This window comes from Diplotaxodon limnothrissa, linkage group LG11, assembly GCF_057381915.1.
Source record: "Diplotaxodon limnothrissa isolate DT_005_m linkage group LG11, D_limnothrissa_male_GT1.1, whole genome shotgun sequence".
NCBI classification, from domain to species: Eukaryota; Metazoa; Chordata; class Actinopteri; order Cichliformes; family Cichlidae; genus Diplotaxodon; species Diplotaxodon limnothrissa.
This window is the reverse complement of record NC_140606.1, coordinates 28,402,202-28,424,425: the sequence shown is the minus strand read 5'-3', so window position 1 is coordinate 28,424,425 and position 22,224 is coordinate 28,402,202. Positions and strand designations below refer to the sequence as shown.

Below are 22,224 nucleotides of genomic sequence, written 5' to 3'. Positions count from 1 at the left end.
TTGTTTCAGTCTCTGCTGAACTTTTTTGATGTACACAGAGGGAGGCACAGCAAAAGCCAAACTCACAAAGCCAGATAAGTGATATATGTATTTATATATGCAATCTATATTTTTCCAATACAGGTGTAAACAGACACATTTCCCTAAAAACAAAACAAGACAAAGAGTATTAAAACAGAAACATAAAGTAATAAAAATCATTATCTGTGCACACTATTTCAAAAGGAACCTTTGGCTTTTTAAAAACACAAACCAAAAAGTACAACAGCATCATCAACACTACCACCATCACCAACAATAAACAACTAATTTTCTGAAAGGATTTTCATGCAACAAAGGCTACTGTGATGCACAATAATAACACAGAACCAGTTCACTAACGATAAAGAGCATCAAGTGAGCCTGTTCCAGCCCACACACACATACAACAGGTACGCACAGTAATGGCAGAACTTCTCTGCCGTTTTCCTATTTCTGACCTGCATAAAGCTGAACATGCAGACTGACCCGGCGGTCACTCGGGTATGTGTGTGCATACATGATCTACAACATGTTAGCCCACTTCAAAGTCTAATGACTAACAGATAGTTAAGGTTTAGGCTGAAAAAAAAAATCCCTTCTCAAATTTTTAAATTTTGGCTTCGGTCTCTTCGACGTGTTCAAATTCCACATGAGCGACCTCTGTGCTGTGGTTTCTGGCTCTGTGTTATTTATCAAAGAAGTCATTAAATATACAAAAATGGAAACAATAATCCATCACTTAAGCTTATCAGTCAAAAATTTATGTTATTTACAGATGATCAGGAAAAACCCCCGATCCCATACCACCCCGACCCCCACTCCCCCCCAGATGGTGACATCAAGTATCTGTGACTGTAAGCTGAACGCGAGAACGTGCATCAGAGGAGATTGCCATCACTAGATCTGTTTGCGTGTGTTTACCGGAGTGTCATTTTTGCAAGGTTGTTGATAAACTGAGACTTTTTTTGTAAGATTCTCCTGTAGCTGACTACATTTGAATTAAGTACATAAGGTGACTGCATTGGAGTGACATGACTGCATTGAAGAATCAAGGCACGATCAAAAAGGTATATATATATCTATATATAGATATATAGATATATAAACCAAAAACAACTACATCATGAAGGGAGGAGGAAAACAGTAAACAATAACGTGAACTTCTCCCTCCTGATCCTCGAAAATCTGTGAACACAGCACGCCGAGGAGCAACCTTTGGCTGAACAGTTCATTGTTAGCAATATCCGTCTAACCTCGGAACATAAAAGGTTTGGAAATCGTTCATTATTCTCTCAAACGATTCAATAAAACACAAACATCAAAATTACATAACCAGTTACCATGACATAACTTGCATTGTTTTTGCAGAAGGAAATTCATTGCTTAGACTGTTAAACACTTGTCAAAGGGGTCTCCCGCTAACTGCTCTTTTCAATTAGGATATTCTTTAAAGATATAACACATAGATTGTCGATGCAAACGCATATTAAGGTGTTTAATGTAAACCAAATGCTCAATAATATCTCGTCTAAGCTTCTCCAAACTTACTGAATTTTGTGTTGTGGTTGATTTTGATGTATTTTTTAAAAATCTCCTTTATTGCCCCCCCCCATGCACACAATCGTTCCTCTCCACTCTAAAACGGGCATGTTTCGAAATGCATTTCTTTCTACACACAGTTGCTCCGATGCCGCAAACGCACAAGATCGATAGGAGTTGTTAATATTCATGGCTTCCTTTTCTGCTTCCTTTTCAACCAAGTTCATGTTCTTTGGCATGACAGGTGGTGCTGACTCAGTTGTGTAAAAGGTGTGTACGTCTGCGTTTAGAAAGGGATTGGGAGGATACAGCTGATTTGATCCTTGCGTACTCAGGGTGTCCTTTGATTGATGAGTGCCAAGATAATAAACAGAAACACAGAAAAAAAAAAAAAGAAAAAAAAAAAGGAATATACAGTATATGAAGATCATTGGCATAGCAGTCCTAGATTTGCATACAGGCTTTCCTCCAGGGGTTTAAAAGTCCTTAAAAGAGGAGAAGTTGGGGTTGGGGGTGGCCCTCTGATGAGATCGGAACCAAACTCGTATACCTGTACACATATTCTCCAGCCGAATTATTTTATACCAAGGATTGCTGTGAGAGTTTGTGTTTGAGCCTAGTTCAGTCTCGGAAACAAAGAACTCTTGCCATCCAGTTTGTGTTTTATCTAAAATGCTCCAGCAACAGTCTGAGGAGGATTTTTTTCCCTCCTTTCAGAAAGAATAAAGAAAGCACATGCTTAGAAGTACTGAAGATCTCCCTCCATGTCCCTTAATGTTCCTTTCCACACTCTTCAGTTCTGCCATTTCAGTACATGATTCCATGTAGTATTACGTTTCCACTTTTTTTTTTTTCATAATTACAGATAAAGATTTTTTTTTCTTAAAAAACAAAAAGAAAAAAAGATTGCATTTGTTTTCTGCCCCATTCTGTAATTTGCAAAGGGCTCCTTCCTGGTTCACAGTAGGCTGAGAAATTGCAGCAGTGCTTCTCCGCTTTGGAGGAATGCGCCTGATAGTCGGTGATGTCAGCGAAGGAACCGTAGATCACAGTTTGGACAGGAAATATAGCAACAGCAGCAAGTGAGTGATTTTGCAGAGAAACTGGTGATACTTTTTCTATTTTTTTTGGCTTTCTTTGCAATGTGTGTGCATATGTATCGTTGTGTGTTAGGTGTAGTGTTTCTGTGTGCATTAAAGGAAATGAGCGTGTGTGTGTGTGTGTGTGTGTGTGTGTGTGTGTGTGTGTGTGTGGTCGTGTATGTTGTGCAGAACTGATATAATAGTAGGAGTGTATGTTTTTGGTGGTGTATTTCATTGGTGTGGGTAAGGTCAGGCCCTGCGCTCTACTGGCTGTTGCAGACACACTTCACTCCCAGCTGACACAATGGGAAGTCTGTTGTCCATGTGGTAACTGATCAGGTGGCTGACACTCGAAAACCGGTGGTCTTTTGTACGGACCTGAAAAAAGAAAAGGGGAATAAATTAGAGTAAGCTTCAACACCAATATAACCCTCCACTCTGAAATCTCTGTTATGAATTTGATCGTTTCATGACATACCACTCCTTCTGGGTCAACGAGCAGCAGGTGTTTGGGCTGACCACCCTGCTGTCCCGTGAGGACGTACTGCCCAGGTGTGGTTCCAGACTCCCGCACCAGGAAGTCTCCATCTCGGGTCAACAGTTTCTCTGCTTCCTTACGACTTAGGCTCCCGTGGAACCAGATTTCAGACTGTAATTGCTGCACCATAGAGGGCACTGCTGTCACTGAGTTTGGGCCTCCATGCCCAGAAACCCCCAGGGCATCATCCAGTGGCTCTTGAAAAATGAACACACAGAAATGTATTATTTTGTATTTCACTGTGGATAACATGTTGTCCTGTAGGATCCCATAGCACTGTCTGCATTTCTGCACGACCGATAAATAGGGAAGTGAACCACATTGACTCTGACAGATGCTGCACACAGTTGTGGACTCTGCCGTGAAAAGCTTTATGTAGTCAATCAATAATCTTATACAAATTGCCCCTGTAATGGACAAAGACATTCTAATATCCTTATCTTCCTCTGAGGCTGACTTCTGTGGAGAGCTCCACTGCCAATTAGCATCAGTCATATGGAAATGTAAAATACAAACTGCTTTACTCATCTCACGAGCCCAATGATTAACCCTCTTTTCTTCTCACATGAAAGAAAAATAGCTGATTGCAATTGCCAGAAATTTTGGTCATCTTGATTACAACCCACACACATCACAAATTACCTTTCTTATTTAGTTTTCTCACAGGCTAATGATTTGCACTAGTGTTCAGGATTCAGTCCATTTGAACTTCACTTAGCAGATTTCCAGCAAAAACGCACAAAAAGACACTTACTCATGTCGAAAGCGTCTTTGTGAGCATTTCCGTTTGCTGCAGCTGGGAGGCGAGGTTTATCTACGTTGACGTACGAAGGGTCATCAAACATCTCCCGCCCACCTTCTTTGGCACCCACTAAGAAAAAACAAAATAAAAAAGGAAATAAGTAAAAGTTGCACAAACACAGGAAGAACTTTGCCACGTATTCTCACTTCCTTGCAATTCTACGAATTTTATCAGGACTAAACAGGGCAAAAACGGAGAGAAAGTTTGACCAATTTCTCATGATTTAGCAACAAATAATATAAAGAAATATGTTAGTAACCAAAAAAGAAAAAAAAAAAGGACAGGAACGACAGATAAAGTCCAAAGAGATGCACACATGCAGGCAGCGACAGAGCTCACCTGGTAGGGGTGGCAGAGGCTGTTTATGAATGTCATTCTGACCCGGCTGTCCATAAGGCTGCAAACACAGAGGGGTACAAACAAATGCTGAATGCGTGCACCATGTGGGCATCCTCAAAAAAATGTTCTTTTCTGGCTAGTGAAATGATTACAATCTATTTATCTATCACTTAGGAATGACACAAGTAATTGATTAATTAATTAATTAAATTTTTTTTTGGGGGGGGGGGGGGGGGGTGTATGCTTGTCTTCCTTCTTTCATGTTAATATGCACGGTTCTCACCAGCGTGGCACCAGGCCGGGTCCTCATGTCAATCACTCCAGCAGGGGGAGGCTGTTTTCCAGGGAAATTATTATAGTACGGGACATCAGGAGGCGGAGCAGCCTCATCTTCTTCTTCCTCCCATGCAGAGCCATCAAATGGAGCCATTCTGTCACAGAGAACAGATACAGAAACAAATTATACGAGACAATATGCAAATACAAGCTCTTGGTTTAGGTTTGTGCAAGCGACAGTTACCTGTCATGAGGTGTGACCAGTTTCGGAGGGTTTTTTAGATACTGTTTAAAACGCAGTTCGAAGGCCTGACCAATGGTGCTGATGACTTCCTGGGCTAAACCCTCCGAACACTCCAGGATATGACATGCTGCAATAAGGAGGCACAAAAAGCTGATAAGCGGGCTTCTTTTGAAGGAAGCATGTGCTCCAACATACAAATACGTTCAGATACAGGTAGAATACAAAAGCACGTATGCATGTACATTTTTATTATGTGCGATGATGTAGGACACATGTAGCAGCTCTAATACATTTTGCACACTCTAGTTTTAACTCAGGAAATTACATAAGCAATAGGATGGCTTCTTTTTTTTATAAGCACTGCATGTTAGAACTTTAATGTCAATAATCTAGCCCGAAGATTTTCACTTTCAGTATTAAACAGAGGAGTGTTTTTGTTTTTCAGCTGAGAAATGAGCCATAAGTTAACTAATTTAGCTTGCAAACAAACTATGGGACTTCAAAAATAGACATTTGGTGGAAAATGTACTTCTGCCTTTTCTCTACACACTGGGTGTGTAATGTCTTAGCTCTAGCGGGGTATTTGGCAAATTCAAAGGGGAATAAACAGCTAATAAAGCTATTTAAGTTTGATTTACTTATATTAAGATTAAATTCAGTTCATACATTAATGAAAATGTTTGGTTATATTTGCTGAAAGTAAAAAAAAAGAGGACTAGTTGCACAGTGCAATGAAAGCAACTACTCTAACTCATGTATTAAAGGATCATTTTATCTACACTGGCAGCTGCTACCTTGGTGAGGCTGTCATTTTGCCACTTACCTCTCTGGTTGACTGGATCTTTGGCCACATATGCTACGTACTCAGCTGTATCCTGAGGGAGACCGACAAGGAAGACAGTCAGAATGGGAAAAATCAATAGGAGGGAAAAGTGAAGGGCAGGTTTAGGACAGAAAAGCTAAGAAGAGAATAAGAAGAAAGAGGTAAAGCGAAGACTTTGGTGTTTAAGCCACAGCAGAAGTTAAAAACTTACAGAGCTTAAAGAAAAGAGAGAGAAGATACGAAGTAAAGAGATAATGTCTGGAAAGAGGGACAGCAGTCCAGGCAATCCAGTAAGGCTGCAATAAAATGAGTGGTATTCAGAGCAATAGACAATGACAGAAGGCAAGGAGGAAGAGCATGCTGGCTGAAGAAAGATGGAAAAAGGCGAGAGTGAGATTTCAGCTGAGAAACAGGGTTTGGCTGACTCACTGGGTCTCCTCCAGAGGCGAAAGAGATGGACTGCATGTGATGATTGGCGATTATCTGTGGAGAAAGAGAGAGAGAAAGAGAGAGGGAGAAAGAAGGAGAGGGAGAAGGAGAGCACGTGGGTGACATGAAGTATGTGGGAAGTGAAATGAAAGCATGTGGATGAAAAGACAAATGTGGAATCATTACTGAGAAAAGTGCTCTTTCCTCCATTGAGCGCTATCAATTGCAGCGGAGATAAAAACTAAGTAGGGACAATGGATGGAACACCTTTTTAACAGTCTGCAACAACCACCCATGTTAGATCAATAACAGCATCAACACTTGCTAATGCTTCAAGCACAGAGTGTGGTCTGTGAGTCCTTAATTGTGATTTGGTATATGTTCTGCATGACATGTTTCTTCGCGCTAATGCGAATGCACTACACCACTGTATACCATCTCCCCAAAGATAAACATCGTGCAGCAGCTATTAACTCATTAGAGGTCTAAGAGGAGGATCACATCCTGCCTTGTGGTAAAGCAGGAATCAAGACAATGGTTAAGAGGGATTTGTGCAGCATCCAGAGTAAATGAGGCAAACAATGAGAAGCAGTTCCAAATATATATCGGGGCATCTCCTGAATATTCCAGGAGGTCACGATACATAATAGATATGGAAAAATACTGAGAATTTCTTTAAAAAAAATGATGTTTATATCACTGAGATTCAACCACCTTTAACATTTTAGTGAACTAAACATGTTTACACCATTAACAAGAAGCTGAAAGCAGTGGGAATGATTACAATGCAACTCTGAAGGCAAAGAATAAAAACATTTAGAATTTTTGAAATAAATCATCTGTAGATTGGTCTTCGAAAGTAAGAAAACATAACAAAATCCACACAAAAATTCCTCAAGCAAAGAGATCCCCAGGTTTTCTCTGCTTCGGTAAACTCCACAGGCTAAGTGCACTCAGGGTACCTGAAAACATGCCCCATAGCTACAACAGAGAGCTCAGACAATCAAGTGTATTTCTGACTCAAAAGCGAGATTACTGGCTTTCAAGGACAGCTCAACGGAATGCCTGGGTAGAGTTTGAGAAAACAGCAGCTTGAGGTTAGAGCTTCGTTCTAACCTGTTTGCAGTCAGAGGCCAGCAGATTGAGGCTGCTGGTCGAGATGGTGAGGCTGATTGTCATGCCTGCAAACTGTAAATTACTCTTTCCCAGGATGGACGTTAGACAGCGAGAAGAAGGCTGCAAAAGGAGAGAGAGCAGTTTTAGTAATAATCAAATCAAGGTGCCCAAACCAAAAAGCAACAGGACGTTTTGTTTTTTAAAAAAATTCAACAAAGCATGATAGTCCACTGAGTGCTCCCTGCCTCAGCATGACTGTGGGCATATGTGTGGAAATGCCTGTGTGTGGGAGTGGGAGAACAGCTGCAATTGTGAAAGTGATCCTGTCTCCAAGGCCAACTGCGACCAATTGGGAATAGACAGGACAGTTCGCATACTGTAGCCTGGGCCAAGAGCATCACACAGACCATGCCAGCACTATTGTGCCAGCATTATTGCGCCAGCACGTTTATCCAAATCCTCCTACTGTTCTCATGGCTTTCATCCATATTTGTTCCAAAATGTTTAGAGTGTGCAGTGAGAAAAGCAGGAGCAACAGGACAGGAAGCACATGCTTGGCCACATTAACCTCAGTCCTGCCAAATCAGAGGCACTAGACTAGTTTAATCTATTCTAGTTTATATCCTATAACTGTATTTTGTCTGCTGTGCTATACTGTCAGACATTCCTTGGTCAAACCCTGCTACAGCAGCTGAATATAGCCACCTGTTTTATAGACTGTTTGGGTGGATGTTTTTAGGTTTACAGGAATACTGTGCACAGACACTCGCAGTCTTTAAACAGCAGACTGGCGGCTGTGTCTGCTAATCTGTTGTGCTCCTTTGGCCTGACGCTGGCTCCACACAAGCTTCTACTCCACCTCTCCAGCCTCCCTTGTGACAACAGGGAGGGAAAAGAGAGATCAGAGAGTGACTGGTAATTACCTGTGAGTAGTCGGCTAACCACAGAAGTGTACAATCAGCCCAAATCAAGATTTGTGTGTGTATGTGTGTACTTGTAAAGCTATATTTGACGGAATCACTGACTTTTAGATCACTGGAGGAAAAGTGGGGACATTTCGGTTGGTCCTGATTTTTGTGTGTAGGTTAAGGTTATAATTAGGTTTAGATTAGGGATAGGCTCTTCTATGAAGATAAAGAGGCAAGGGAATGGATTAAGTCAGTGAATGTGCTCATAAAGATAGCCAAACAATAAATGTGCATGTGGTCCAGCTATACTCACGTTTTGGGGACCTAAATCAGTTAACAAAGACACATTATGGAAAAAAAGGAAGTGCCAAATGTGTAATGTTTATAGTTCAGGATCAATGTCATAACAAATAGGAAAAACTCCAGGTTATGAATGCAACTTAATGTAATGTCCTCTAAAATCATGTATACACGGCTCTTTGTGCATTTGTGTGTATACATGAGACTAAATAGCCCACTGACCACAGGGTGGACAACGGAGCTAAATCTAGCTCTTATCCAGAAAACTCTTCATAACGCTGTCCACTTAAGTCTTATAAATAAATAATGCTCTGTATGGGTGTGTGCTCCTGTATGTAGCGCCTACCTTTCTCCTGCGGGCTCCTTTGGCACCGGGTACTGCCTCACACACCACAGAGATAGCTTCCCTGAAAAATGAAAAACATGCATGTTTGCAAATGGCATGTAATTGACCTAAACACCTTCCCAGATTCACATTTATGGATATTAAATGAGATCTGGCAGCGGGTGATAGAATTTATCGTCCCTGGCGACTGGGCTCGTCTTTGCCACGGAGACAAACATCATTGCGGAAACCAGATGGAAACCACCAGGATTCCAGAACATTCTAATTTGGGGGCTCTGAGAGCGGCAGGCGTGTACATGCAAACACACACGGGCAGATGTAGTCAGATGCTAAAACAGAAAGAAAACAAGCCCCGCAAGAAAAATGGAGCGGAAGCGAGCGAGCGGGCAAAGGAGTAAATGCGAGGTGAGTGATGTATGTGTGAGCCATAACATTTTTCAAAGTGTAACCACACTTTTAACATCTCGCCCCCTCAGAAACAAAGCAGAAATGAAACGAGTGAAAGGTCAAACCTGCAGCCGATGAGCTGTGTGTAATCTCACCTGGTGACCTGAGTTCTGGTGTTGAAGTCCAGCGCCCGCATTGATTGTAGCACCTCCACGCATCCCATGTACTGCCCAGGAAACAGGAAGGCAAAACATTAACATTAGACATTTCCTACATCCTGGTCCCATTGGACCAAGGGAACACAACAGAGGAAGAAAGCAACAGTATCCTTTCCTCATTACAGACTCAGTTTCTAAAAATGAAGGGTTTATATGTACACAAAAACAGCTTGGCAAGGGTGACGTGCAACTTTGCATTTAAGCTAGAGGCTACTGAGAATGTGCCAGTCACTTACCCGTACACTGTAGGAAACACCAGTGGTGCTGACCACATTGTCTGAGTGCAGCCAGCCACGGGTGGGCTTGTTGACAAAGGAGCCATGGCGCGTCCACTCGTCTCCTCCCAGCTGCCCTCCTTCCACCCGTGCCCTCCTAGACACCCCTCCTAGCCGGTTCATGTCCTGCAGAGGAGGTCGGGGAGGGGGAGAAGGAGCAGTTAGAAGCGAAACAGGGTGATGAAGTGGTGGGGAGGAGCTAGAGTTGCTCCTGTCATCCCCAGAGGACTCAACAGGTGCCTGAGGTGCCTGAGCTCCCTGTGATTTGCTTGAGGCCTTGAGTCCTGGGAGAAGAGTAGCTGAGACACCCAGACGAAGAGAGCCCATTCTGGGGAAGAAGGAGCAGAAGGTGGTGGGGCTGTTCTCAGCTTGTTGGGGAGAGGAGGGGGGCAAAATGGGAGTGAGAGATGAGGAAGAGAGAGAGGAAGGTAAGCCAGGGGAGGGTGTGAGGGGGGTGACAGGACTGGAAGGAGGAAACGATGATGGATTGGAGTTTGTTTCGTCAGTTGAGCTCAGTGATTCACTCCGAAAATGGGTGTATTTTGTTTTCTCCATAATGAATTGAATCATAATGAATCTGCAGTGTCAGTTTTTATATCCGTGCAAGTCCACACAAGCTCTTGTGATTCAAAGTCTCTTTGTCTCAGTATTCAAAGTTTTTCTCTGAAAGGACAAACAGCCATCTGTCTGTCTTGCTCAGTGTAAGAGCTGCATCCATCTGTCTGGTTGTGTGTCCTCCACTTGTTTCCAGGCAGCCAAAACCCAACTGCTTTAAAAACGGCTTTATCCACAATGAAAGCAGTATGAGCAAAAGCACAGAGGAAACGTTGGGTGCCCCAGTTAATGGTAAAACACAGACAAAAAAAGCTTTTTAGTGCACCAGTGCAGCTCATGTTGTCATGAGTTCATTTTGAAATTTACTTGAGTGTTTTCTGAGTTCCCAGGAACTGATGAATAGCTTCTTAGCTGTCCACAGACTGTTGCTCTTGGTGTTTTGCCATGATGTAAAACAATATCTGTGACTATCTTGTCCCAACTTAATAGCCTCTGAGTGAGGCCCAGTAATTCAGCTGTCACCAGCACCATGAAGAATCAGCACAAGTGATTGTCTCTCTGAACACCCCCTCATGTGTATGTCTTACTGCTCTGGGGGGTGCGCATTTCTATGTGATGTGTCTACATGCATGAGGCAGTATAAACCTTGCCGGCCTACAATGCTTCTTTGATTATCTGTGTATGTTCGTGTTGGCATGCGCTTGTGCGTGCACGTGTGAAGCAGCTCCCCTTGGCAGCTCTATCCTGCTTGACACGGGCCCATAAAAATCCTATTAGCAGCCAGAGAGGGGATTGCAAGGAGGGCCGTGCACGCTAACGCGGCAGCGACGCACACATTATACACAGCCTCAACTGGTCGATACGACAGCAAGCACCTGCAGAGCTCAATGAAGCCCAGAACTGCTAAAGAAGAGAGAGGAGGCTTACTGATGTATGGCTAGTCTCCAACTCTTGGTAGCAGCACACTTTCTTTAACGCCTACTTTTCACTCCCTCTCTCTCTTCCTCCAAATGCTTTCATGTCCTCTCTGAATGGCCCTCGCTCTCTCTCTCCCTGCTTCTTCTTCTTCTTCTCTTCTCTTCCAGATTACCTCTGGCGCAGGCGCCTTCCCTTTCTCTGAACTCTTTCCTCCCTTCTCTCTGTCTCCTCTCTTATCCTGGAAGTCTTCTCTCTTCCTCCACACTATGTGCTCCGCCAGCCTCTGTCTCTCCAACGCCTCCGCCCTCTCCCGCGCCACCACTTCCTCTCTCCTCTTCCAGATGATCTCTCGCTCCCCCTCTCCCCCTCCCTCGTCTGCTCGCCCGTTCTCCAGGCTGTCCCGTTTAACAGTCCCTCAGTCGAAAAAAATTAATAAAAATAATATTGAGCCCTGTCTTTCTGCTTCCCTTAGCTTTAGGATTATAGATGGTTAAAGGCTAGGCATGGTAACCTTTGACACCAACAGAAACCCTAAAGACAAAAAGTGAAGTACTTAAGACTGCACTGGCAGAGTTGAATCTGTTCCTGACTGATGTTCCTGATATGGCTAAAACAAGTGAGCCTGTCTTGTTTCAAGTGTGTTCCCTAAAACTGGCCACATAGGGTGTTGATTTTTTTCTTCCTGGAGCACCATTAGATAGTGGTAGTTTGAGTCTGAGATGCTGCCTGTGTCTGGTACACTGACACACACTGCAGTAGCACGGTGGTGATGTAACACTGAAGAATGTAGGTCATTGGCTGATAACAACTACCGGTGGTCTTGTTGTGATGGTAATGAGACCTGATTGGTCAGGTTTGAACTCCCAACCCAGGGTTCCCTGAATGGTGCTGAGGCTCACCAGTGTTCAACATGTAGTCACTCGCCCAGCTGGAAATGCTCAATCAAAACTGCTGTTAGGCTGATTTCTCTATGCACGGCTGTTCTCACCCTGTAACTTTATTACGGCCTAGTTCAAATAGCAATCGCAGAACAGAGTTATTTACCTGAGAGAAAAATATTGACACTGTCACAGATGATATGAACGAGCCAAGAGTTATATTCCTTCCTTATCTAAGGCAGGGCTTATCAAGCAGCAAGTAAGCTCTCTCTACTGTACAGACACCATCTCACATCTCATAGTCTGCATAGTCCAATCTAGAAGGCAAACAACAGTCTGTTTACATTAACAGTCTCTCACAAACCGGAGCCCTACAATTAAAACAGTCTGCAACAGTTTGACCTCAGTAGGAGGCAAAGCTACACCTACAGTCCAGCAGTAAACTGGCTGGCTGACCTACAACTTAGTGCTGCTGAGGCACTAGTCATACTTACAATCTGTTGACCTTTGCTCGCTCAAAGGAGAAGGTTTACACCCACCTTTTCCACAACACATACAAAAGTCTGTAAAAGTGGCACCAGCGTTTCAGTAATGCCAAGCAAAAAAGGTTGATTATTTATTTCCTCCTCACACTAAGATTTCAGAACTTCATTCTGCCTGAAGGACAGCCCGCAAGCTGGTGGTGGGCGCTCAATGTATGGCAAAGGAACAGTCGCCTACACCAGTCTAGCACCACAGAGGGATTGTCTAGCAATTCTAGCTAGTCATCCATCTGGTCTTGGCCAGAAAGCACCATGGAGGATCCAGTCATACTTATGAACTGCAAGACAGGCTGGGACGATCTCCAGAAAGCTGTAAAGCATCTAATAAAACCAGAACTTAGTCCGTAGAGATGAATAGCACTTAAAAAGGCAAACTATTCAACCTCAGTAGACTTGCTAACACTGGAGAGAAATTCAGGTGCTGTTAAAAAAAAGGGAGCTGCTGAAATGCTCTATGGGCAGAGTTAACCCTGGCTCTTCCCAGGGATGTTTTAGTGCACCGAACACAGTGTAGGTCAGGTGACTGCAGAGGAGATGGCCCTCTACAGGAAGAGAAATCCTGAGTCACCTAGAGACAAACAGCAAAAGGAAAAGGCTGTGACAAACACAGCTAATGACTGGTAATTGGTGGCCTTGGGGCCACGCAGCTGTGATATGTACAAGTGAAATCAGTACTGTAATCTAATTCATCCAGTCATTTCTGATAAGAGCGCATCAGTTTGACTGATGGAAATGGTAGTTGTCATTAATAAATGTGAGATCGGGACAGGCTGGACGGAGATGAGTCGTACAAGGCGAACACGGAGAATTGGGAGGGGGAGACAGGTGACCTGAAACAACCCTGATTCCCGGAGCTTGCCGAGCTCCGCAAAGACAAGGACTGTCTAGTAGAGAAGAAGGGAAACAAAAACTCTAAAAACTGACACAAACAATGAACTAATCTTGTTTTATCAAGTAAATATATACAATTACCAAACGGCACAGCACCAGTTTAAAAAGACAGGACAAGGAAAACCAACTTTACATCTTGTTCTGTCTGCAGCTGCTGCCCGTTGCTATGGCAACAGACATTAAAAGAGATGCCTGCAGAGGATATATACTGAGAAGTCCTGACAACAGCAGAAATCTTCAGACAAAGAGATAACCGCTTTGTCAAATCACATTGCAAGCAATTAGTAGCTCCATCAAAGGCTCCACATTAGAGCTCTTTTTTTTCATCCAACAGGAGAAAAACTACAGACTCCTAGAAAGATCAATATGGTTCAGGAAATGATCAAAGTTTGGCCGGCATCCCGCCAGCCATAAAACCGAATCAATGTTGACATCCGATGTCGGTCGCTTGCACCGACTCCGACTAGGGCACGTAAAACTGACACTGTTTTCAAAGAATAATAATCTATTTTCTAATAACTGTATAAACAAGAATTTCACCAAGAATTAACATCAAAAAGACAACTCATGTTTAGAAAACTTGCATAAAAACAACCTGAATATTCTGTGCAGCAGCTAACAAAGATTAGAATGATTGTATAACATCCTGCAGAGTAGATCCTACGCTCATGAAGGATAGGAAAAGAAAATAGAAAATCACAAAGGGAGTCTGTATTTCCAAAAAAAGAAAAGAAAAAGTAATTAAACTGTTCTGTATAAAGTGAGTCTTATCGATTTCCCTAAGTGTTTTAATGAATGGCAAAAAAACAAAACAAAAACCGAAGTAGTTCCTTTTTTGGTTTATAAAGCATGCAATTGATAATCCACGGTGATTCTCCTAAAGCTAGGTTCCGTATTCACATAAGAACCACATTAATGTTTAAACGGCCACAGCTTGTCCGATCATTCGTCCTCTCCTTCCTCTTCCTAGCTTTCCCTTCGTCCACTCCCCGAAAAACGTGCTTCTCCTCTGATCCGCTCTTCCGCTCGATTAATTCACAAAGTCACTGCTGGCAGCTCCTCTCCATCTATCCTCTCCTCCGTTTGGCTGCCTCCTCTTTTCGTCCCTCCTCTCACTCTCTCTCTCTCTCTCTCTCTCACTCTTTCAGCAGATGGTGAAATGGCAGTGTTGCCAGGATGGATGATGGTAGTCCTTCATTGTGCTCCTCTTCTCCCCTCACGTCTGTCTCTCATCCCCACTTTCCTTCCACCTCTGTCTGTCTGTTAGAGGCACAAGCACACTGTCTGTCCTCCCCTCCTCCCTGTCTGGGTGGGTGATGCTGCCTCCCATTCTCAGTCTCTCTCTTTCATACACACACACACAACCGCGCCACAGCCTGTGCCCTCCCCACCTTCTTTTCTCCCATGCTACCTCCTTCCTGTTTCCTTCCCTTCCCCCCACCTCCTCTCTGCAGCCAGAGTCATTTAGCAGTATACATGTGTATGCACAGAAAGATGCTGCACTTCTACTCAGAAATGCACACACTCCAAGGAGAGATGGAGATGGGGATGGGGAAGGAGGAATGAAGGGAAGGGAAGAGAAGGGAAGGGATGGTGGATACATGTGTTTGTGTGTGCATGTGGAGGGTGGGCTGTTCATGTTGGGTATTCAACGCTCCTCCCTTATTCATGTTTGGTAACCTGAGAAACACAGTTAAAGAGTGAGGGGAAGAGAGTGAGAGAGAGAGAGGAAGGATGGATATAGATAGCCTCTGTGTGCTGTGACATGAGGTCACTCTATATAACCTTGATAAAAGTGGACAAAGTGAGGGGAAAAAGGAAAGCAGACTGCACTCGCATGATGATAAATATTTCCAATGTTACTACATGACTACAGCACTCTAGGGGAAAAGACTGGAAGACATAAAGCAGAAATCCCACAGATTGGTCTTGACATTTGAGCGCATCTGATGAGAAGGCAGTGTTGCGGAAAGTAGAGGAAACCACACATAGAGTGACACAGGAACCCGGCAGAGTGGATAGCAGAGTCCTCAAATGACACCCCAAAGAGTCCCCGCAGTACCAATTTTCACCACTACACCATCATTGTGAGCTCAAGCAGTGCACTCAAGGATGTGAAGGTTCATAATGAGACAACTGCAGACAGCTAGCATTAGTCATCATACACAGTGATCTGATTGGTAGTGATGGGCATGATTGGCGAAGAAGACACCCTCCACCGCCCAGAACCAGCGAAACACACGATACACTGTGGCTTAGGGTTGACCTAATCGAACATTTTGTGCTCCCTTATTAGATTGAGTGAATTAACAGTTCAGGTGCCATCTTGAATTTACATTAAAAAGATAGCAACCACACTGAGCTGACAGCTTATTCAGTACACCCAACTAAAACTCATTGTACGATCTACTGTACAATATAAAGCACCTTGAGGCAACTGTTGTTGTGTTTTGGCGCTAGATACATAAAATTGAATTGAATTGAAAACTACTGCAGTTCAGCCAGTTTCTTCTCCATGGAGCCGCAACCTCCAAAAATAACCAAACATATCCATCTGAAAATATAGATATGGGTTTTTTAGCTCATAAAGGTACGATTTATCTCACAGCTTCCAACTGCATTTGTTTTATTTGGGTGCAACTAATAAACTGCAGAGGAAGTAAAGTTAACATCCCATTCAAACCACAATAAATTTACATGCACAGGGCTGTACAATTACTGAAGCACGATTTCAAAATGACTTTAGTTTCCAGTTCTTTCTTGCAGGTGAAAACTTGTGCAATATTAAAGATAGCAAATGAGGAGTAAAAAAGGAGGGGCGTGTGATTTTTCTGCATCACACTGTACTGCTTCTTAGAAGGCTGCGCTTTGTTGAAACATCTCTTAAATAAGGTTTTTGTTTTATGTTGCATATGCTACTTGGAAACCCTTTTAAATGGGTCAGAGAACATTCCAGTTTGTTTCATATCAAAGCCTGAAACGTGACACTTTCATAACGCTCGATTATAATTTCATGAAAATGGAAAGGAGGCATCTTAATTGGTGAAATATTGCACACCAACTACAATCACTCTTGTGTCCACAGTATCTTCGAGAGCAATTTTATTTTATTCTTGGTGTAATTGTGCAGCCCTGAAATTACAGTGCTTTAACAAATAATGCTTATTTTACACATATGCCCACCAGGGCTGGATGCGAGAGTCTGTTCATTTCTATATCATATCAGAAATTTAGAAGCAGCAACTCCTTTGCCACTGTGGCACGATGTGTTTTTTTGATCAGCTGCTTGTATCATTTTAATGCCTTACCATATATTCCATCGGCCAGCACAGGCAGCGTGTGAGTCTGTAGCCCTAAAAACACCAAGGTGCACATCAACACACAGTACACAAAAGCATACACAGTCGCAGACAAGCACACACGCACACAAATCAAAGAGCAAATTACAGCGTGCTCCAACCAGCGCCCTTGCAGCCACTTGACTTCCAGCATGCTTTGCTCCCAGCATCAGCTGTGGAGAGAGTCATGGGACCTTCTTCATATCGAGCACACAGACACACAACACTGACACAGGGAAGAGGCCGGGCGATACTGAGAGGGATAAAGTAACGGAAAGCGAAGGAAGGAGAGAGGAAGAGTGAAAGGAGAAAGGCAGAAATCCGCTGTGCGTGTTGAAACATACCCTGTGGAATGAAAAGAATCAACTCATAGGACTGCATGTGTAGGTTGTTTGTGTTTCAGCTTGCCCAGCGCGAGTTAGCAAGTGTGAGTTTAGGTGTTCTGCGCCTGCAGAAGTCTGTGGAAACTGCAGCTAGTCAGTGTTTATTAGATGAAACAGTCGGAGACAGACTAAGAAAGAGCTCTGGATCTAATGCACATGCTGCAGGGCCACATCTGCAGTCTGCTCATACACTGTATATGTGTGTGTGTGTGTGTGTGTGTGTGTGTGTGTGTGTGTGTGTGTGTGTGTGTGTGTGTGTGTGTGTGTAATGTGATTTGACCCACCTCACTTATCCTTATTTGAACTAGTCAAAAAAAATAAATTAGCAAAGATGAGTAAACAGGGCCTCGATGCTGACATTTTCTCTTGGATTCTTGCCAGAGATGCTGACTAACATCAATTCCCATTATCAAGGCAAGACAGACAAGAGTCGAGTAAAGAATGAACAATAGAAGGGAGAGAGGGAGGAAGCGTAACTCACACGGGAAAGTCTCAAACGTAAACACAAATAAGCAGGCACACTGGAAAAAGGCAATCAAATTTTCAAAAATTAGGCTGAGGGTGAACATTAGATTAGCCACGGCTTCAGCAGGAGTACTTTCTCTCGGCTTAGTAGCTCACTACGCACACAGCAAACATGTGAGCTGGCTATTTTGGGTTGTGCTTCCACCACCACCACCACCCCTCCTCTAACCACACTCCCACATCTCTATCTCCTTCCATCATTCTTTTCCTGCCACCGCTTACTGCTTTGCTCCACTTACGACTTCCACTTACAACTTCCTTCTCGGTTTAACGGCTTACTTGTCAGAAACTGCGGTGTTTCTACACCGAGGTTCCAGCTGAACCTTTGAACATTGTCTGGCGTAACCTTTAGTCCTCCGTAGCAGCAAGTATCGAAATTCTTCAAGGGTTCAAGTTTGCATGAAATACTTGGGTCAGGGTTTTTTTTTTTTTTACACAAACATACGTTTCCGGATTTAAGTCATAGCTGTGCAAACTTTGTGCAGTTTGCTTTTGCTCAATTAACAAAAGTTCTGATCACACAGCAAACTGGGGTGAAAATCTGAAAGCGAAGTGCAAACGCAATTTGATTCAAACTTTTTTTTACTGGACAACCACACCACTTCACCCATTAAGACTGTGTCATCTAATTTAAGTACATGTTGCTGAGTCGCTGCTTTTACTGTTATTTTAACAAGTTTCCAAGTCGATTTATTTTAGTGCTGTGTCTTTAAACATTGCTTCATGTCCAAGTGTATCTGAATAATGTTAACCAGTGGCTTCTGAAAAGTGCATGCTGAGGAGCGGATACACAGAATAATCAACGCTACAAAACAATAACAGCTAGGAGATTTTAACTTGACCCTAAAGTGACCCTAAAGAGTTACTTCAATACTATTAACACTAAGCTGAAGTAAGATGTGGGATCATTCCATCTAAAAACATCACATTTTCTGCTCAGCCACCTGTGATTTGCCTGAAAATGTTACAGTTTAATTCGGACATAAATGTGTGATTACTGGGAAATGTTAACCTTGCAAAAGACAACTGGTGCACATTTCTAAACGTTATATAGCTGTATTCCACAATAAGATCAATTAAAGATGCACAATCCCTTTTAAAATGCAATTACTACTCACCGAAATGAAGAAAATGCTATTTTTATTCAGATTTTGTGATGATTGATCAAATATGATAATTATGTTAAGCTGTACCCAGCAGAGAGTCTTCCCCAGATAGTACAAAATTCTGGAGTTTCTTGGAGTACAAGAACTTTACTTAAAACTGAGAAAATAACTGTTAAATATATACATATTTAGCCTGCTTTGTGGGCATGAACATTCAGGCTTATCATTATGCACTTTAAAATATACTGAAGACCTCCGGTGAAGCGAGCCTGAAGGAATCCTGATCTGCAAGAAGAGACACCGTTTGAAAATGCAATCTCAGCTTTCTGAGTAAAGAGAGACAAACCACAATAAAGACACAAACAGACTTTCAAGTTAGATACGTGGCACCACAGAGTCACTCTGCTGTAAAGCGCTGCATATAAAAATGCAACAACCAGAGTCTCATACAGAATTCAGAAAAAGCATCAGCAGCCATCACGCTGCTAATGAAATTCCGCCGAAGCTGCACTAACTTCTGTTTTTTAGCATCGCACGGGACGAGATGTTAATCAAACTGTGGCTCACGCAGTGCGCTGAGCACGTCGCGCTAGACTGAGCACCGCAGGAGGAAACGCAGCTGAGACTCGGCTCTATTGTATGAAGGCAGTGACGGACAACCACATGCTATGGCCTCAAAAACAAACTCCTACAGTTGGTTTCCAGAATGCGCTCATACACACCAGGAAGTAGAAAAAAAACGCGAACAAACAACCCCCCTCCCCACATGGTCGGAGAGACAGACAGATAGAGTACATGAGCCAGACAGAAGAAACCTGAGAAAAACACATCCTCACAGGTCAAGACACCCACACAAAAAGCGTATGTAGTGTCGACAGTCTCGAAGTGTTTATAAGTGTTTATAAGAGCTTAGCACCTCAGCACTGTGTTTTGTCAATAGTGATGCACCACAGGCCGAAATCCAAGTCTAATATCTGCGGTAATATTTGCACTGCTGACAAAAATCGAATTCTTTATTTTTGAATTGGCTGTGCGTCTGAGACGCACGGACTCCGTGCACAGCTGTCAAGCTGAAACCGCTGTAACAATCAAGTGTCACACCTCCCGTCAATCAAGGCGAAGGCTTTTACCGGTGACCGAGGGGTTTGAAGGGAATTGGACAGATCCAATTTTAATCAAGTGGATTTTGGTTTACGTTGGAGTGTGATGGAGTGGCCGAGGTGCTCGACTTTGGCTGACAGTTTGTGTCCCAGACTGTCCTCCTGCCTGTGCTGTGTTTGTTTACGTGGGTCTAAGACGCACACGGCCTATTTGTCAGGCTCCTGACATGTGTCTGAATCTACCGCTTCTTGGGATCAGATGTTGACTGGACCTTCCCTCGGCCTCCATTTCATCGGTGGAGATAACTTGAGTCATATAATATCGTGTCAGCGGCTGCTGGTCTGAGCGGTATGGTTGACCCTGATAACAGCACTGAGCCCACTGCTTTCAGCTACCTCAATCACAGCACATAGCCTTGAGTCTGCTTCTATAATAGTCTGTCTGCCCTTCACTTGTTTACCGCAAACTTTAACTCTGTCACACTGACCCTGTTTTACACATCTGAGGTGCGTTTTGGTGACCGTTCTCCATGGATGCGCACAAAAGGGGTAACATTAAGTAAGCTTTTTTTAATGTCTGACTTTGTACAGATTTGCGAGTGGGTTCGTGTGTGTACTGATAGCTCCTAAGGCTTATCTCACTGACACTTTATAGCCTGAAGCAAATCAGGCAGATTTCAGCAAAGCCAGGACAGGCTTTAGTCCCTAAAGCAAAAATAAACACAAATTTATTAAATAGTGAAGGAGTAGTGAAAAGTATCTTTCATAATAATCTCCAATGTGATGGGGAAAAAACTTGTTCTGGGTGCAAGAGTCCTACACCTTTTTTTTCCGCTTTTATACAAAAGAGGGAAAGTAAGAAGGTTGGAGAAGACGACAGCAGCAAAAAGTTGCCCCTTTATACCAAAAAATGTCCTCAAATAACTGTCTTATTTTGCTCAGGTCTAGTTTGAGTTTATTGGCGCCTCTTAAAAAGAAATGGCATGTGAGTGACCTGCTTTCTGTTGTTTTTGCTCGTCCAGAGGACACAATGATGACTTCTGATCACTTTCTCTTATAAACATTTTATCAGAGGCTCCAACAACAGCTCACTTAGGTTTCAGGTTTTAATAATAAAACCTGGCAACACACACACAAAGTTTGAAAGCACAAAGTTAAACATTTAGTTAACTCGTGCACGCCCCAGTCTAACCATTTACATATTTCTTACAGTAACCCAACAGGCTCGACTGCACCGTGGCGTAACATAACAACGAAACATTGAATTGTCCGGCAGAACTATGTGTCCCCACAAATTTAGCACATAATCAGTTTCCTCACACTTTTCATACGTGCTATAGCTGACGCACAGCACGCAGAGACCGCACCATGCCCACAAAAAGTGTGGGCAACTTTAACGAGCAACTTACCAGCTCTGTTCCTCCCTTTCCCTTGAATGCCCCTCCTGCCCACCAAGCTCTGTTGCTGCTGTTGCACAAATTTCAGCTTAATTTCATATAACAGGGCAAAGGGTCGAAAGTTTTGTCCGCCGGGATCCTTGTATATTTGATGCTTAACTTCATAAAAGAAGACTCTAAACTTCTTCTTTCCTCTCCCTTTCCGTCCCTGCCTCCTCCCCCTACCTCCCCCTCCACGATCACGACAGAAGTCACTTCCGCGAACAACGCAGCGTCATCCGGCTCCTCTCTCTCTCTCTCTCTCTCTCTCTCTCTCTCGCTCTCTCTTTCTTTCTCTTCATTTCCCCCACTCCCGTGCGAGTGTGTGCGTGCGTACGCGCGCGCGTACCATTTTGCACCTGGACCACTCAGTGTAGGTTGCGCAAAAGTGGAAACCCTGACCGCCAGCCATAAGTCTGCAGCTGAACATGTACTTTACCGTAGATAAATACAGCGCAAGAACAGCTGTTTTACGCCTGAAGTTTTGCTTTTTCCAGCATTTAGAAAGAGACCGCGATGACCCGCATCCGCTACCAAAACAAACCATCAGCATCAGCTCAGGGCATAAGCTGCTGGCCCCCGCTTTGAGGTGTTATTACCGCAAAGAAATTGACATAACTACATACGCACTGTCGTCCACATATGTTTTAAACACGTTTTTGTGTTGTCCATACATGTCCATACATTTGAATATGATTCTCGTTTCTTTGCTTTTCTTTTTTTAAAGCAGTTTGGTGATGAGATAACTTTCTTCAGGCCGCAGCCTTATACCACCAATAAGTAAACATGGCATTGTGCAAGACGCTAAAGCCCAAGAACTAGATCTTTACCACAGATTGTATGCATGATACACATATTATCACGTACGAAGGCAAAGGAGTGGCTGAATTCTACAGTTTCAGAACATGC

At 43.2% G+C, this 22,224-nt stretch overlaps 1 protein-coding gene across 1 annotated transcript; it reads right to left on the bottom strand.

Moving 5' to 3' along the window:
- Positions 1–851: 851 nt before the first annotated feature.
- Positions 852–11,616, bottom strand: shc1 (SHC (Src homology 2 domain containing) transforming protein 1). The gene is made up of 12 exons (XM_085366525.1): positions 9,605–11,616; positions 9,306–9,376; positions 8,764–8,824; positions 7,210–7,329; positions 6,094–6,147; positions 5,665–5,716; positions 4,842–4,968; positions 4,605–4,752; positions 4,322–4,379; positions 3,935–4,051; positions 3,121–3,377; positions 852–3,020 (listed from the first exon to the last, which is right to left on the bottom strand). Exons 1-12 carry the CDS (start codon positions 10,211–10,213, stop codon positions 2,892–2,894), a joined length of 1,803 nt encoding a protein of 600 aa, XP_085222651.1. The 5' UTR covers positions 10,214–11,616; the 3' UTR covers positions 852–2,891.
- Between the last annotated feature and the right edge of the window lie 10,608 nt (positions 11,617–22,224).

What these genes read in the sequence shown, in the direction of transcription:
- shc1 (XM_085366525.1), bottom strand. Translation starts at nt 10,213, where the DNA reads ATGATTCAATTCATTATGGAGAAAACAAAATACACCCATTTTCGGAGT. An exon ending in AGATCCAGTCAACCAGAGAG is followed by an intron (nt 4,969 to 5,664) that starts GTAAGTGGCAAA and finishes TCCTTATTGCAG; the next exon opens with CATGTCATATCCTGGAGTGT. An exon ending in CTGGTCACACCTCATGACAG is followed by an intron (nt 4,753 to 4,841) that starts GTAACTGTCGCT and finishes TCTCTGTGACAG; the next exon opens with AATGGCTCCATTTGATGGCT.